Source organism: Oryzias latipes, chromosome 5 (genome assembly GCF_053564925.1).
Source record: "Oryzias latipes strain Hd-rR chromosome 5, Olatipes_Hd-rR_3.1".
Lineage (NCBI taxonomy): Eukaryota > Metazoa > Chordata > Actinopteri > Beloniformes > Adrianichthyidae > Oryzias > Oryzias latipes.
In genome coordinates, this window is record NC_136241.1 from 28,058,272 (window position 1) to 28,074,151 (window position 15,880).

Below are 15,880 nucleotides of genomic sequence, written 5' to 3' on the forward strand. Positions count from 1 at the left end.
ATCTTCAGAGTGTTTCTACATCCTCTGAAAGTGAATTATGATTAAATATATCCTAGGTTATATATGTAACACTAATTCTTATCCCACAAAAGATTTAAAACTATAAACATCAAACTAATAAATTCTTCAGGTATGACACGCCCCTTTCAAGGAATAGCAAATTATTTGTCTGATTGTTAATTTTTTATTTATTGTTAAAGTTTAACTAAATGTTTTACAGAACATTTACTGTGTACTATTTTTAAATATTAAAATACATTAAAATGTTTTTTTATGTTATCCGCGCCCACAGGAGGCGTGCCTAACTTTGCAGTTTTTGGTTGCCTTGGTAACAAGACTCTCTTCGCGCACGTTCAGGATCAGTGGTGTTTTGGTTTCTTGCCCTTTTCTTTTCCGCTCGTTTTCAGACTCGTTTTCAAAGCAAATACCACAGCCGCTGAACATGTCCTCCATTTCGGCCCAGGCTCACTTCATTTTGGGGCTGCGGACAGGTGTGAGCAACAACCTGAACTTCATCGACGAGCACACGCTCGTGTACGCCACCGGAAGTAGCTGCGTGTGTCTGAACACCGTCCAGAGATTCCAGCGCTTCTTTCCCGGTATGGCTTTAAAAAACTTCACCGCATTTAAGAGAAATAAATATGTCTGAACATTTTATTTGTTTAGTATCTGTGACAAATCAATCAATCATCAAAATTCAACGATAATAAAATTTTATTTTAAATACAGAATTTAAAAAGTCGTAATTTTTTATAATGGAAAGTCGTTCCCTCTTTTGGTATTTTTTGAAACAGTTTAAAAGCTATAAATAACATTTCTTTATTAAAAAAAAAGCCTGACGTTTTTCTTGTAAAATTTCTGAATCATTGATTAACAATTGTATTCTTAAATTGTTGACCTTTTTAACAATTGTATAAGTTTATTCTCATAAAATATTGACTTTTCTCTCATAATTTTACAACTATATTGTAATATATTTTGCCCATAGTTCTCTGTCATAAATATCAATCTAAATTTTAAACTTTAACAATTTTACCTGACCATAACTGTAAATGGGATTTCTAATCCAAATTCAAAGGCGATATCTAAATAATGATTAAAAAAATAAAACAAACATAAATGAAATGTAAAATTGGAATGAAAATGTTAAATTTAAAGATTAATTCCAAATGTAGGCTAAATGTTAGTGTTCTAAATATTTGCTTTGATTGAGTACCATTTGTTTATTTGCTTCCCTGGTCGTACACCGTGCCTGGTTTAATGGGGAACATTTTGTTTATCCTCCTGTTTTTTTGTAAAAATCTCTTCAACTATGACACTGAGTCAGAAAAATACCAATTTTAAGTGGTTCCAAGTGGTCTCTTGGAAAAGTTCTTCATAACATCCAGTTTCTGTATTTTCCCTCCATGCTGTCTTGATCTTAGCTTTTATCCTTCTTCTTCATAGTGAATGCTGCTTTTTAAGCTGTTTAACTTGTATCCTAGGGTCACTCTTGCTCTAGTGTACGCCGGCCGATTGGTCTCTGTGAGCATCCCAGTAAGAATAGAATGGATTTATGTCTCCCTTCCTCTTGACCTTTCATCTCCACAGGTTCTGAGAAGAGTCGGAGTGTGCGAGCTCTAGCCGTCAGTGCCAGCCACCGCTTCCTGGCCGTGTCAGAGTGCGGGGAGAGCGCCTGCATTACAGTGTTTGACCTGCAGCACGAGCAGGGGAGGAAGAAGAAGGTTTTGAGTGCCGGGGACATCCACGCTCAGGAGTTTGTGTGCATAGCTTTCTCCCATGATTCCAAGTACCTGATTGGGCAAACAGGGGCCCCGGAGTGGATGCTGGTCTTCTGGCTCTGGGAGAAAAACAAAGTTCTGGCATCTGTGAAGACCACAACGTCCAGTAATCCTGTTAATCAGGTGGGTTCTTATTCAGCCCCTTCTGTGTCCACATGCGAGAGTTCTTAATACGCTGTTGCATCTCCTCAGGTGAGCTTCAGCCCACACAACAGCACACAGCTGTGTGTGAGTGGCAGTGGCGTCTTTAAGCTCCTTCGACTCTCAGAGGGGGTCTTAAAGCAGACCAGCACAGCAAGAGTGGAGAACTTCAACTTCCTGTGCCATGCATGGGTGCCAGAAGACCGGCTGATTGCTGGGACAGACACCGGCAGGCTGCTGGTGTCCGAGAGTGGGGACATCCGCAAGGAGATCAGGATGATGTCCAAAGAGGGGCAGAGCCAAGCTGACCGGTGACTCAGAGCTTCAGAGTTTAGTCCAGCGCTGACCCGAGTTTTTCCTGATTTCATGTCTTTGTTGCTCAGGCAGGTGAAAGTGATGAGGCTCAAGGAAGCTGAAGTAGTTGAAAGCCTTTCTGCGTGTCCCATCACGGCTGTCTTCTCCTACTCCAAGGGCTTTGTGTGCAGCACAGGTCCTGGCACAGCCTGCTTGTTTGAGAAGATGGAGCAGGATAGTTACAGGAGAAGCAGGGAGATTCAAGTAAACACACTGCCTTTAAATGACAGCATCCGCTTCACTGGATGTTCTCCGTTCATGCAGGCTACCTGTTTTTGCCAGATCCCCCCAGATCCACAAGGTGATCAGCTGACTCTAGCAGATGGCCAGGAGATTCAGAGCATGTGCATGAGCCCAGCAGAGGAGACCCTGGCCATCAGCACCACTCGAGGACAGCTGTTCAGCGTTAATGTTTCTTCTGCAGACATGAACAAGGTGCTGCTGTGACAGGGATTCATTGCTTCACTTTTCCTTAAAAAAACTGCTTCGAAGCTCGTCTCTGTTGACATCCCAACCAGACTTGAACCACTGATTTATGGGAGATAATGTAAGCAAACAGATTCAAAGGACTGTGGCTCACTGAGAAGCCTCATAGGGGGTGAAGAGCTGAATCAGGTTATTGTGAATCAAGTGTGAAGCAGGGACACAAGTAAACATGTAAGGTGACGTTCAGAACAGCCAGACGGAAAATATTTTTTAATGCACACAACTGCCTTTACGGGTAGATGTGGGCCATTTGCGGGAGAAAAATGTACAGGGCACACAAGTGACCTGCACAAGATGTTAAGACCGTAAACTGCTCAGTGAACCTGTAGAGCAAAAATGTTCATTGATATTTTTTTACAACACTCATGGGTAAGTAAGGGTGAAGTAGGGAGTCGCAGGTGTTTTGTACATATTTTCAACTCCTGCCAAACCCTGTGCACTCTGCAAGGGACCCGTTTGTGCTGTTCAGGTGATAAGTCCATTTTGCACCCCTTGTGCACAGCCTGACCGTTAGAAATTAGAAAATCAGAGAGTAGTTGGTGTAGTTTGTGTTTTGGCGTCTTACAGGCATTCTACGGGCACATATACACCTTACCGATGACTGGAGTGCAACCTTAGGGCACCGTGCGACAGCATCACCCATATGTCATTAGTGTTTGTAATTTACATTATTAGTACAAATACTTCACAATAGACTTACCACACGCACGACAATCGTATGTTCCATTCTCATGAGCTCCCAGGTGGTCGCATAAGCTCCAAGGGAACTGCAGGACAAGCATGTGGACCCTTTAAAATACATCCACTCCTGTCTACCACCCTCTGCAGGCCTGGAAAACCCCAAAACCCACAGCCAGTCAGATCATGTCAGAGATACAGGAGATCTGGAAGAGAATATGTCTGACCTCAGGTCTAACACTGTCAGAGCCACAGCTGTGGGTGTTGCCAAGATGCCCGGCTATCTGTCAGGGGTCACCATTGTGAAAACTGATCTGCAGCTAATCCCTGAAAATCCCTTTATGCAAACGTGTGTTTGTCTTTAGGAGCAGAAGCTGCACTTTGACTTTGTCTGCCAGCCCTTCCATTCCAGCCCCATCACCGGTTTGTCCATCTGCTTCCGGAAGCCCCTGGTGGCCACGTGCTCTCTAGACCGCTCAGTCCACATCTGGAACTACGAGACAAAGTAAAAGTTTCAGCTGTATCACAAGTTTCTTCTTGTGATACATTTATTAACTTTGCTATCAAGTCCAAGACTTCATACTGATAGAATTCCCCTCTTTTCTACAGAGAGTTAGATCTGTACAAGCAGTTCCAGGAGGAGGCTCACAGCGTTGCATTGCACCCCACTGGCTTCTTCGTCCTGGTGGGCTTTTCAGACAAACTCCGGCTAATGAACCTGCTTGTTGACGACATCCGTGTCTTTCAGGAGTTCACAGTTCGCAGCTGCAGAGAGGTGTGTGCTGTGTGTTCTGCACATGCATGCTGCAGATTGCTGAAACACTGTGCATCTTCTGGTCCATGTGTGCAGTGTGCTTTCAGCCACGGCGGTCACATGTTTGCAGCGGTCAGTGGGAACATGATCCATGTCTACTCCTTTATCTCCTGTGAAAATGTTTTAAATTTAAAAGGCCACAGTGGGAAGGTGAGCAGAGGCGTTCTCAGAGCTGATTGTTTTTCGACATGCAGCAGCTTGAATGTGTTTAATCATGTCTGTCAGGTGCGCAGCATCGAGTGGAGTGTGGACGACAGCCGCCTGGTGTCCTGTGGGATGGACGGAGCAGTGTATGAGTGGAACACTCAGACTGGGAAGCGGGAGTCAGAGAGTGTCCTGGAATCCTGCAGCTTCACAGGCGTGGCCTTCTCCTTGGACTACAAAAGTGCCTTGGCTGTGGGCTCTGACCTGACCTTGAAGGAGGTTCAGGATGGTCAGGTCAGTGGGCTCAGCACACTCAAATGGTCATGTCGGAACATAAGATTCTTAAAGGATTTTTTCATGTTAGTTGAGATCTGACGGTTACAAGACTTTTAAGATGTTCCTATTTATTGGCATTGTTGTCTTCTCCAATTCAAACCTCTGCATGACTAGAAAAGCATCTGAAGATCTGAGGGCTGTAAGACGTAGGATTTTTAGATGATGGCTTAGCAGTTTGTAAAAAAACTGCTCTTGTTTGCAGCATTTAAAGTTTTCTTTAATAAGACAAAATGATTGAATGCTGAAATTGCTGGTATCTTTATCTGCTTTTTAGGCTCATGACTATGTGTAAGTCTTGACACCAATTGATGCAAATATACATCAAACCACTTCTGATCCAAATTTATCTTAAATTAGCATCTTGATGAAAGCAAAAACATAGTTTTTTTGTTTTTTTTTCATCGTTGGAAATAAATTTAAGCGTCAAGGAGTTTCGATGATTAAAAGTTTTGTTGCAGGAGCCTTTTCTGCTTGGTCTGCAGGTTCTGAGGGTGGTTCCAGCTGATCAAGATGCTCACACTGCTATTGCAGTGTCTCACTCTGGCAGAGTCGTCTTCACTGGGACCTCCAGTGGAGCCATCAGAGCCATCAAGTACCCGCTACCCAGCCAGAGGGACTGGTTCCAGCAGCGGGCTCATTCTGGTGCCATCACCAAGGTGAGTGGAAACGCTGAGCCCGATGAAGCCTCAGTCAGAACAGCCGTCTCATTTGTCCATGACTTTACTCAGATGGTGATTACGTATGACGACCAGTTCCTGCTGAGCGTGGCCGAGGACAACTGTCTGCTGGTCTCCAAGATTATTGATAAAGACGGTCGCGGTCTGAAAAGCAACAGGCAGGTTGTTCACGCTGAGGAGATCCTGGTCACCAAGTTAGAGTTAGAGGAGAAGGTATTATGAGAAACACCCACAAAATGTGAAAAACAAAAAAACATTTTTTTTTATCATTTGAATTGTGATGCTAGTCATTTTGAAAGTCCTATAAAGAATCCATTATACTTGGGTTCTCCTTAAGTTACAAGGAATCAAACTGCATTCATTTGAACCGAGCTGATCTTTAGTTTATTTCACAAACATGATGATGAGGGTTTGTACATATCACTGCAATTTTTCTCTGTAATTTTTTTGTTATATTTAAAACAAAAATTCACACATGATCCCCATTAACATTGTGAATAAGTATAGATGAACATAACAAAGAGTCTGTATCGGACTGGCGACCTGTCTAGGCAGGGTGTACCTCGCTTTTGACCAGAAATAGCCGGTATAGGCTCCAGCAACCCCTGACCCCACAAGGGGTTTAAGCAGGTTTGGAATATGGATCTTCGGTACAATCGGTACAGAAGATGCATTTGCTTGGATGCAGACAAAACAACAACACTCTTGTGTCACAATCCCTTCACAGCCTTTCAGTTTTTTAAGAGTTAATATAAACTTTTAATTTTAGATTATAAGGTACCTGGTGTTTTTTCTGAACTTTTACATTGAACAGACCAAGCGGACTTTTCCTATAGCCGGTCCAAAGGGTTAGAATCCTCTGCCTACCAAGTTGTACTTGATCACAGATCTGTCTGTTTTTAATCAAAACTTCCGACTCATAAGTCTAAAATGATGTTTAACAGAATTGTTACATTCCTTGTTCTAATTTATTTTATGTTTTCTTTGTTGTTCTGTCATCAGACTATTTAAAGATATACTGTGTATATATTTTAGAGGTTTTTAAGCCATTAAGTCTCTAGAAAGCACTTTGGTTCAATCAACAGTTTTCATAAGGCGCTGTTTACTTCTGCAGCAAAGACGTGTAAACTTTTGTTCTAAACTAAAATATCTCACCATTTTTGAGTTTAAGTGATTGATTTATTTGTGGTTTTCAATTACCGAAACGAAGCCCATCGAGACGACTGTTGTTGTGAATTTGGGCTATAAAAATAAAATTGAATTGAATTGAATTGAATAGAATTGGTTTCCATCAAAGTGCCCCATAAGTCCCTCCGTTGTGAAAGGAGGTTGAAGCATCTGCAAAAATGTTTCTCATTCATGATGTTGGAAAAATCGACAAACTATATTTAATAGAACAGTTCATAGTTTATTATAACCATCAGCACCTACTTCCTCTATGATGTCCTTCATCATCTGTTTCAGAACCAGAGCATGATGGCGCTGAAGATGCGTCTGGAGGAGCTTCAGATGGAGCACGAGTACCGACTCCGCCTGAAGGACGTGAACTACAACGAAAAGATCAAGGAACTTTCTGAAAAGTTTCAACAAGAAATCAAGTCTCTGAAAACAACACAGCAGGTTTTTCTCCATCGCCCATGTAGACTTACTCAATGAACAGTCCAGTGTTACTGCAGCAACAGCACAGATTCTCCTATAGAAGATGTTCTGTGGGCATCAGAGTTCTACTTAGTGGCTGTGTTCTAATTGTGCATTAACAGCATACCACAAACACTTAGGGTGAGACCCATAAAAGAGACTGTACAGAACTCTTACTTGAAACACACAATGCCACCTTCTGGACTCGCTCCATCAAGGCAGCCCTCAAGGCTTCAGTCTGATGGTGACGGCTCAACTTTAAATAAATAGACGTATTGTGTACTGACTGCACAGATATCAAGCTTTGATTAAAACTAAACTAAATGATAGCTTGTTAATCAAGATCTTAATAAGGACCCTTCCCCTCTCGGGAGGATATTATTTGCTCTATAAAGATTTGGATTCAGACATAAAAAGGTTTTCATGAATTTAAGTGAATTTTCAAGGAATCGTGCTTTGTTCATATGATAAGGGATGTAACATTTCTTCAACTTATCAACTGTTTTTCCTCAGGAGTAACTTCTAGATCATGTTTGTGTCATATTCTGAGGGGTAAATTGCCTCTTCTGCAATCACAGGTCATGACTGTGGAGGTAGAGACATGTAAGCGTGAGAGTGAGAAGAATTCTGCAGAACTCGCCAAGAAACATGTAAAACAGCTGAAGGATTTAGGTGAGAAAACACACAACTGGGTTATTTATTTTGAAAAGACGTCATATAGCAGTGGAGTTCTTTTTCATTTTCAATCTTTCATAGAGCGAAGCTTCAACCAGAAGCTGATTTTGGAGCATGAGAAGTTCCAGGATCTTCAGGAAAAACTTAAGAAAACGGAGGAGGACCATAAAAAACAGCTGAGGTCTGCAGAGCAGAGCAAAGTCCAGGCTCTTGAGGAGGCCACACACATGTATGAGGCAAAGCTGCAGGAGAAGACACAGCTTCTTGCTCAGGTCAGACAGAAGAGTGGACGTTTGCATCCAACAGAAAAAAAAAACATTCATGTTCTTTTTTGTTCTTTCTTTTAGTCTCAGCAAGAGGCTCAGTTGAAGATCAGTGTTCTCAATGAGGTCATAAAGCAGATGGAGGAGGATGAGGAGTTAAAGCTTAATGCTGTCCAAATCAAATATGAGAAGAAGCTTCAGTCTGAGAAAGAGATCAACTTAAACCTGAAAGGGAAAACTGACGACGTGAAACATGAGGTAACGTTTCTGAAGATCTCATGTTCTGAATTTAAGCATCCTGAATTTGGAAGTTTGGATCCATCCTTACATTTTCTGTACTCACACCTCAAGTCCTGTCTGATCATTTCTCCTCTGGTTGTTATATCAGATTAGATGTCTGCAGGCACAGGTCAGGGATCAGTCTGCTGACACGCACAAGCTGCAGCAGGAGCGGCAGAGCCTGCGGGACTTGATCACGGCACTGGAGGGTGACATACAGGAGCTGAACATGCAGATTTTTGGACACAAACAGACAATTGAGAACAAGGTAAACCATATGGAATGAGAAGCTTTCCAACTTCCGTGTAACTTAAACATTTACAATTAGAATATTTCACTGAGCTTAGATGTAAAGGCATCAGTAGCTGTGTGTGATAAAAGTCCCCCCTCCCGCTCCAGGAAGATCAACCAAGGCCGTTCACTGAGGAATCTAAAGCACAACCTTTTAAACTATATTCTGAATGCTCATTTCTAAATGAAAAGACAAAAACTCTTGAACTTTCAGTAAATCTGTCACAGACACTAAATATTTCTTCCTGGGTCACAGTCCTGCTGTACTGCTCATGTTCTTTTAGATCAACAGACACCAGACCTTCATCATCCAGGAACAAATAATTAAGATCCTTTAACCTTGTGAAACACGAAGACACTGTTGCATGTGAGCATGCATTGCACCAGGAAGTGAAACATTTTCGAGTATGCATAAGAACAGCGTAGTTTCACCTCGAGAACTTTGAGTTACAAATGATTGTGTTTGTGCAGGACATCACAATCTCCGACCTGAAGGGAAAGATCCAACAACTGGAGAAATTGAAGTTCATCTATGAGTTCCAGTTAAACGAGTTTAGAAAGCAAACCGAGACACAGAAAGAGGAGATCAAGGAGCAGAGGGAGATGATCACGACGGTGAGTTTGAGCAGCAGTGAGGAAGCCACCAGTCTGTCTTCCTCCAAAATGAAATGACAGATGAGCTGAGGGTCAGATTTTACACAAAATACCATGGTTAATTTAATCATGGTTGTGTGTTTTGATTGGCAGTTGAATAGGTGGATCTAACAGACCTTTAAACTTAATTTTAAAACCTTGGACCTGATTGTAGATGAAACAAATAGTTTATTGTCAAGACTGGGTGATGGAAAGTTAGAATCTAGTTAAACTTTAGACCTTCATTTTTTGTGTGTGCCTTAAGGGCAACATAAAGAAATGTGGATAAGAAGAACAAACTCAAGGGCAGGAGGATCTGAGTCTGATCTTTATCAAAGTTCATCCTCTTTCCAATGTCTACTACGTTCCAAAACCAACTTCATGAGGAGCAGCTTGTGATCTTTACGTTTGTGGTTCCTCTCCATGGACTTTGTCTGCTTGAGGGAATCTTGTTTTCTTCAGTTGATCTTTGGGCTTTTACTCCACGATCCAAAGCATGGACCTCCATTATTGATTGTAGTAACAACACGATACCTGCAGAAGTAAACACGTTATTGAGTGTGCAGAAACTTTCATTTACTTCTTTTGTCCACTCAAATTGACTGTGGACAGAGAAGGAAATGTTGATAAAACCGTGGAGATGGAGGAGTGGAGGTGTGTAACTGAGATGTATAATTATGAAAACACAGATGTTATAGACAAACAATAATGAGTTAATTCTCCTGGTCAATAGCTGAAGGATGACCTGCAGCAGATGGATAAGAGCAGCAGTCAGCTGAAGCTCTCCAACTCTGACCTGAGGCTCAAACTAAAGGCCAAAGACAAAGAGATTTTCAAGAATCTGCAGAAAGTGAGCGAAGTTTACACGTGTGTTTTGGTTTTTACCGCAAATCTTGTGTAATTTCTGATTATAAACATCCATCTACGTAGAAGAAGAAAAACGTCTTGAATCCAATGAATAAATAAAACAAGGTGAATGGACTGAGATTTGACTCACACTGAAACTTGACCTACTTGACCCTTTTTTCGACATTATTACTTGTGTTTAGGTGAAGAATTTAGAGCTGCGTCTGACGCGGATCCGCTCAGACCTCCACACCTGCGTTGGCTACATCCAGGAGCCCAGAAAACTGAAAGAGAGCATAAAGATCCTGTACGCGCACCACGTCCCAGAGCCTGGAAGTGTGAGTGTTCTTCAACAAGAGTTGACTAAGAGCTGCTTTTACAACTGGAAACAGTCTATGCTCCCAAGACAGAGTTCTCTTTATCTCTTTATTAAAGGTGTATATCACACACACACACACACACACATGTTTGTTCAAGGTGGAGAGGGACAGCGAGGATGTTGAGGAGGAGGAGGATGAAGATGATGTTCAGATGACACTCACCGTCCAGCGAGATCAGTTGGAAAAGACCGTCGACAGCCTGAAGATGAAGCTGGACAACTCTGATGCAGAACACAACAAAGTCTATGAGAGGATGAAGAAGGTGAAGGACACATGATGATGCACGGCCTCAGAGAGCGATACACTAACATCTCTGATGTAGAAACATAACAAGGGCTTTTCAGCAATGCTCCAAAAAAACTATTTGAAATAATGCATCCACAGCAGGTCGGCTTTTTTACTGTGTTTCATGTGAAGCTTCAGTAATGCTGCTGGAAACCATCATGGAGGTTATTTAAGCCCAAAACCTCTGATAGATCCTTGGTATCAAATCAACCTTTTTATTATATAGCACTTTTCATACCTGGTAGCATAGTGTTGTACACCAGAAGAAATAATATACAAGTATATTACGGTAAATAAAAATAATAGAACCCCCCCATCTTTAACCAATGGAGTTAACATTGGATATCAAGCTGAGCACGGAAACAGGTGATCGGTGTGAACGCTAATAGATGTAAAGTAAGCGAAGTTTGTAAAAAAAATTCGTAAAGTAAGTGAGTAAAATAAGTAAGTAAACTAAGTAATAAAATAAAAACAAAGTTAAAGAGATGGTTCTTAAGCTTTCTCTAAAAAAATATCTACACTGTTTGCAAGAACCCAAGGTTTGAGTTCCTAAAATAAATAACAGGCAAGTTTTACATGCAGTTATATAAGAACTGCATGAAAAGTTTGTTAAACGTTTCTCAGTTCTCATCGAGTCTAATCTCTGCAGGAAAAGGCTGCCATGATAACTGAAAACAACCAGCTGCGAAAGGAGCTGCTTTTGATAAGGACTCAAGTCAAGGACTACAGAAATGAACTGGCCTGGTTAAAGTGGTCCAAGAACTCAAGACCTCAAGAACACGGCCGAACAGAAGCAGACATGCAGAAGTCGACCAAGCGTTCCCAGCAGTCAGGATCCACGACTGCAGTTCTTCCCAAACTGGATTTGCAGAGAAGTCAGCTCACACTCAAATGAAGCTGAAGGTTGTAAATATTTGGGAACTAATTTATTAGGATATGTTTAATGTTGCAGTGCATCTTGTTGTTCAAATTTGACTCAACTTTGTCTCATGTTTTTGTAATGTTATAAGTTGCAATTAAAAAATATATACATATTTATGAATAAATAGATATTTCTTTTGTTTGTCTTTAGTTTTTGTTTGTTTTGGAATAAACTAATTCTAATTCCTCATCAGAAACTATACAAAGGTGTAAACGGCAAAAAAACAAAATGTTTCTCCTACCTAAACCCAACACCCTTTTACTATCACATGAAACTTTTACTACAAGCCCTTAAAAAGCAGGCAGGTAGCTTATGCCTGTACAAAAATAAGAATGGCAGGACCTGAAAAAAGAAAAAAAATTAATCTGAGGATTCAGCACAGAGTTGTACTCAAATCTGCAGTACTCTATGCAACCACGTGGGCATTAGACAGCGCATACTTATTAAAGGCTGAGAATTAATGACATACTCTCCAGAACACCCCTTTAGATCCTTAAATATCGCTATTTTTTCACATTAGAAATAAGATCTATTGTCCTCTGTCTCCAGTAAAAGAAAACAGTCAACAAGACAGCATAGTTGAATTGATTAGAAAATAAGTGTTTATTCAAATTAGTTAGACTTTGAGAAAAATACCATCTAGAAGAAATAAATCTAAAAGAAAACAGATTTTTTCAAGTTACATGTCAAGCTAATAAAAAGTGTGAATTAAAAATATTGAAAAGGGCCTTAAATTTGTTTGTAAAATTAATACAAAATAAAAAAGAGGGAAATAAAATTGAAATAGAATATTTAATTGAAACTTGTTTTACTTTTGCTTTTTTTTTTTTTTATAAAAAACATTTTTCAAATAATATTTGAGTGTATTTAAGACTTATGTACAATTGATGAACTGATATTATTTTGTGAACTACTTGTTTGTTGTGTGTGGTTGTGTGTTTTGCTACCGGACACCTGAATTTCTCCTTTGGGAGATTATTAAAGTAAGTAAGTAAGTAAGTAAGTAAGTAAGTGAGTAAGTGAGTAAGTGAGTAAGTGAGTAAGTGAGTCAGTCAGTCAGTCAGTCAGTCAGTCAGTCAGTCAGTCAGTCAGTCAGTCAGTCAGTCAGTCAGTCAGTCAGTCAGTCTCTAATTTTTAACTGTAAAAAATAATTTGGGATGACAAAATGTGCAAACATAAAATTTTTCACCTCAAAGCATTTTCGCATGATTTTGTTATTACAAAAAAAAACGTTATTTGAGGTAACAAAATGTGGATAAATTATTGTATTTAATTTTTAAAAATACTTTATAAATGCTGATTGTTTTAATTCATTAAAAAATGTAATGTTTGCATTTTAATTTTATTTGTAGCTACAAGGCATAATTTTATTACAATTTTTAGATTGACCTATGCATTAGGTAATAAAATCTTAAATGTTTAATATTCCAAAGTTAGATTCAAATGAACAAAAATGCCATTGAAGACTATTTGGGCGTGTTTTTGCACAAATCATCTCTACACGTTTAGTTATTTTTGACGCAGTAAATATTTCCTCCGCTAGGTGGCAGTAATGAAATTGTTTTAAACCGGAACACAGAACTATAGATGATGCGTTTCCTGTTAGTGTGGCGCGTGCAGGTTGTTTTGAGAAGCAGGGAAATCAACAAAGATGGTGAGATTTGGATCGCTTTTGTCAGCTTTTCGACTTGGTAGAGGATCAGTCCGGCAGCCGCGCAGAAAACCATCAGCAGAACATTCGGTTTCAAAATGCCGAACTGCCTATGTGTGGTGCGCGCGGGCCACTGCTATTGGACTGAGCCTGGATTTCGGTGGTTCGGAGATGACGCTGGTTCTGGTGGGTTCTAATCATGTTTCTCTGTTTCAGGCGAGGAACGCCGAGAAGGCCATGTAAGTATTGCTACGTGGAAGCAGTTCAGAACCTCTAACTCACGGGTTCTGTTGCCACAGTGGTTCTGATGGCCTTGCTGTGTCTTTCAGGACGGCGCTGGCCCGCTTCCGGCAGGCTCAGCTGGAGGAGGGGAAGGTTAAGGTTAGTTTCTGCTGGTTCTGTCTGTGGCTCATGTCTCAGTCAGTGTCTCACTCTACTCCGCCTGTCTGTCTGTCTGCCTCCAGGAGCGGAGGCCTTTCCTGGCATCAGAATGTAGTGAACTACCAAAGGCAGAAAAATGGCGACGCCAGGTACCATTGTTGTTCTCAGACAGGTTCTGGTCGAAGAATCAAGCAGATGTTCTGACTGTGTTCTCCTTAATGGCTCCAGATAATCAGTGAGATCTCCAAGAAAGTGGCTCAAATCCAGAACGGTGAGTTTAGAACTAGGCTGAGGTTGTCTCTGATCCGTTTGCCTGTACTTAAGACTTACTGTGTTCCAGCCGGTCTTGGGGAGTTCAAGATTCGGGATCTGAATGATGAGATCAACAAACTGCTGAGAGAGAAGGGCCACTGGGAATATCGGATCAAAGAGCTTGGAGGGCCCGACTACAGGGTAACCAGTCCCGTCTGCGGCTGGCTGCTCCGGTCCGAACCAGGAAGATGGAAACGTTGATTGTGTTTGTGTTCCAGCGCTTTGGACCGAGGATGCTGGACCACGAGGGCAAAGAGGTTCCAGGTAACCGCGGCTACAAATACTTTGGAGCAGCCCGAGACCTGCCTGGAGTCAGAGAGCTGTTCGAGAAGGAGCGTAAGTATCCTTGCTACTTCCTGTTTACCAGGAACCTGTCATGATGGTTGCTGCATGACTGTTACGTGACCCACAGCTGCTCCGGAGCAGAGGAAGACGAGGGGAGAGCTGATGAAGGACGTGGATGCAGAGTACTACGGCTACAGGGATGAAGACGACGGCGTGCTGCTTCCTCTGGAGGTGCAGTACGAAAAACAAGGTAGATCTGCTGCAAACGATGGTCTGGACTTGTGGACCAGCATGTAGAGGGGTGACTGACACAGTGTGCGTTTGTGTACAGCTGTGATGGAGGCAGTTCAGAAGTGGAAAGCGGAGAAGGAGACCCATCTGCCTGGAGAGAAACCGGCACAAGAGGAGGAAGAAGAGAGCATTTACAGTGTCCAAAACCAAGAGGTGACCTTCATCTACTTGACTCATCCAACCAGCTGCTGTACAGCTGACCTCACCCAGTCAAACCTGCGGTGTGTTGTATCTGAGCATTCTGTTCAGGGTGTGCTTGATTTGTCTCTTCACAGCCCGATGATGATGAGAATCGGGATGAACTGGAGGAAGAGGAGGGCGGAGTCACGTTTTTTGCCCATGTTCCAGTCCCATCTCAAAAGGAGGTGAGGTTTCATGCGTGTGGTTCTGTTGTGGAGCGATGAAGAGTGGAGCCCCTGTAGCTTCCAGTCAGGTCCACTGACTATGCATGACTGGATCTAGTGAGTGTGATGTCACCCATAAAAATGGCTTACTTTCAGCTCCAGTGAAAAGTCAGTCGCCATTTTTTTCAGGATACGGATCTTGTTGGAGGCAGACTGTAGTAGCCAGTAGTGAGCCCGTATGAATCAATGTTTCTATGGCAACCACTCTCGCCAATTAGGAGTGAGCGTGTTGGAAGTCCACACCTCACGCTATCAATCGAACTGTTAAACAGTTCGAACAAGAGATACGTGGATACATCAGAATTTCCTGAACCTAAGAAAATCTCTTTATTTTTTTTGTAGTTGTAATAAAATAAATCACTTCCTGTATTCCGGGTATCATTCACTATTTTGTCATCTCCTTCGTGTTGGGTGAAGAACACAAGCTCTTTTTTTGGTTATCATTCATCTGATTGGCTGATTTGCCGATTGGGTGAGAGTGAAAGGCTGCTGATTGAGAAGCAAAAGATTGAATTATAACTAAGAGTACCATACTTTTTTCTTTTTTTTTAATCATTCACTCCATCAGAGTAAGGAACTTCCAATGGGGTTTTATATTGCTGTTGCATAAGAATATGATGGTCTACATCCATAACATTTGTTTCTGCCCCAGGTGGAGGAAGCTCTGGTAAGGAGGAAAAAGATGGAGCTGCTGCAGCGTTACGCCAGTGAGACTCTTCAGGCTCAGAGTCAGGAGGCCAGAGCCCTGTTGGGTCTCTGATCATTGTTCTACTTGTGTGTCCCACTTTGCTGCTCCGCTCTCAATAAAGCTTCTTCTTTGCTATTTTTACAAACTTGTTTGTGCGAGTCTTCAATCGAACCCCATCATCTCCTGACAGACAATCCTGTTTCCAACCATCATTTCTGCTGCATGGATACTCTGAGCAGCAGAAA

At 41.6% G+C, this 15,880-nt stretch overlaps 2 protein-coding genes across 3 annotated transcripts; both read left to right on the forward strand.

Annotated features, from left to right (window-relative positions):
- Positions 1-302: 302 nt before the first annotated feature.
- Positions 303-11,747, forward strand: cfap57 (cilia and flagella associated protein 57). 2 transcript variants are annotated; one of them, XM_011475625.4, is made up of 21 exons: positions 303-599; positions 1,591-1,904; positions 1,974-2,233; positions 2,306-2,480; positions 2,559-2,711; positions 3,806-3,945; positions 4,050-4,215; positions 4,291-4,404; positions 4,480-4,692; positions 5,217-5,390; positions 5,463-5,624; positions 6,876-7,031; positions 7,628-7,721; positions 7,806-7,996; positions 8,072-8,245; positions 8,376-8,534; positions 9,029-9,172; positions 9,924-10,040; positions 10,240-10,374; positions 10,514-10,678; positions 11,351-11,747. In XM_011475625.4, exons 1-21 carry the CDS (start codon positions 443-445, stop codon positions 11,594-11,596), a joined length of 3,609 nt encoding a protein of 1,202 aa, XP_011473927.1. In that variant the 5' UTR covers positions 303-442; the 3' UTR covers positions 11,597-11,747. The 2 variants fall into 2 exon arrangements, with proteins under 2 accessions (XP_011473927.1, XP_078804221.1); XM_078948095.1 differs by having other exon boundaries at positions 307-599; positions 3,812-3,945.
- Positions 11,748-13,149: 1,402 nt separating this feature from the next.
- Positions 13,150-15,780, forward strand: isy1 (ISY1 spliceosome associated protein). Its single transcript, XM_004069066.5, has 11 exons — positions 13,150-13,277; positions 13,491-13,513; positions 13,604-13,655; positions 13,739-13,804; positions 13,884-13,926; positions 13,996-14,108; positions 14,186-14,303; positions 14,380-14,502; positions 14,584-14,696; positions 14,819-14,908; positions 15,600-15,780. The coding sequence occupies exons 1-11, from the start codon at positions 13,275-13,277 to the stop codon at positions 15,705-15,707; spliced, it is 852 nt and encodes a 283-aa protein (XP_004069114.1). The 5' UTR covers positions 13,150-13,274; the 3' UTR covers positions 15,708-15,780.
- Positions 15,781-15,880: the final 100 nt, after the last annotated feature.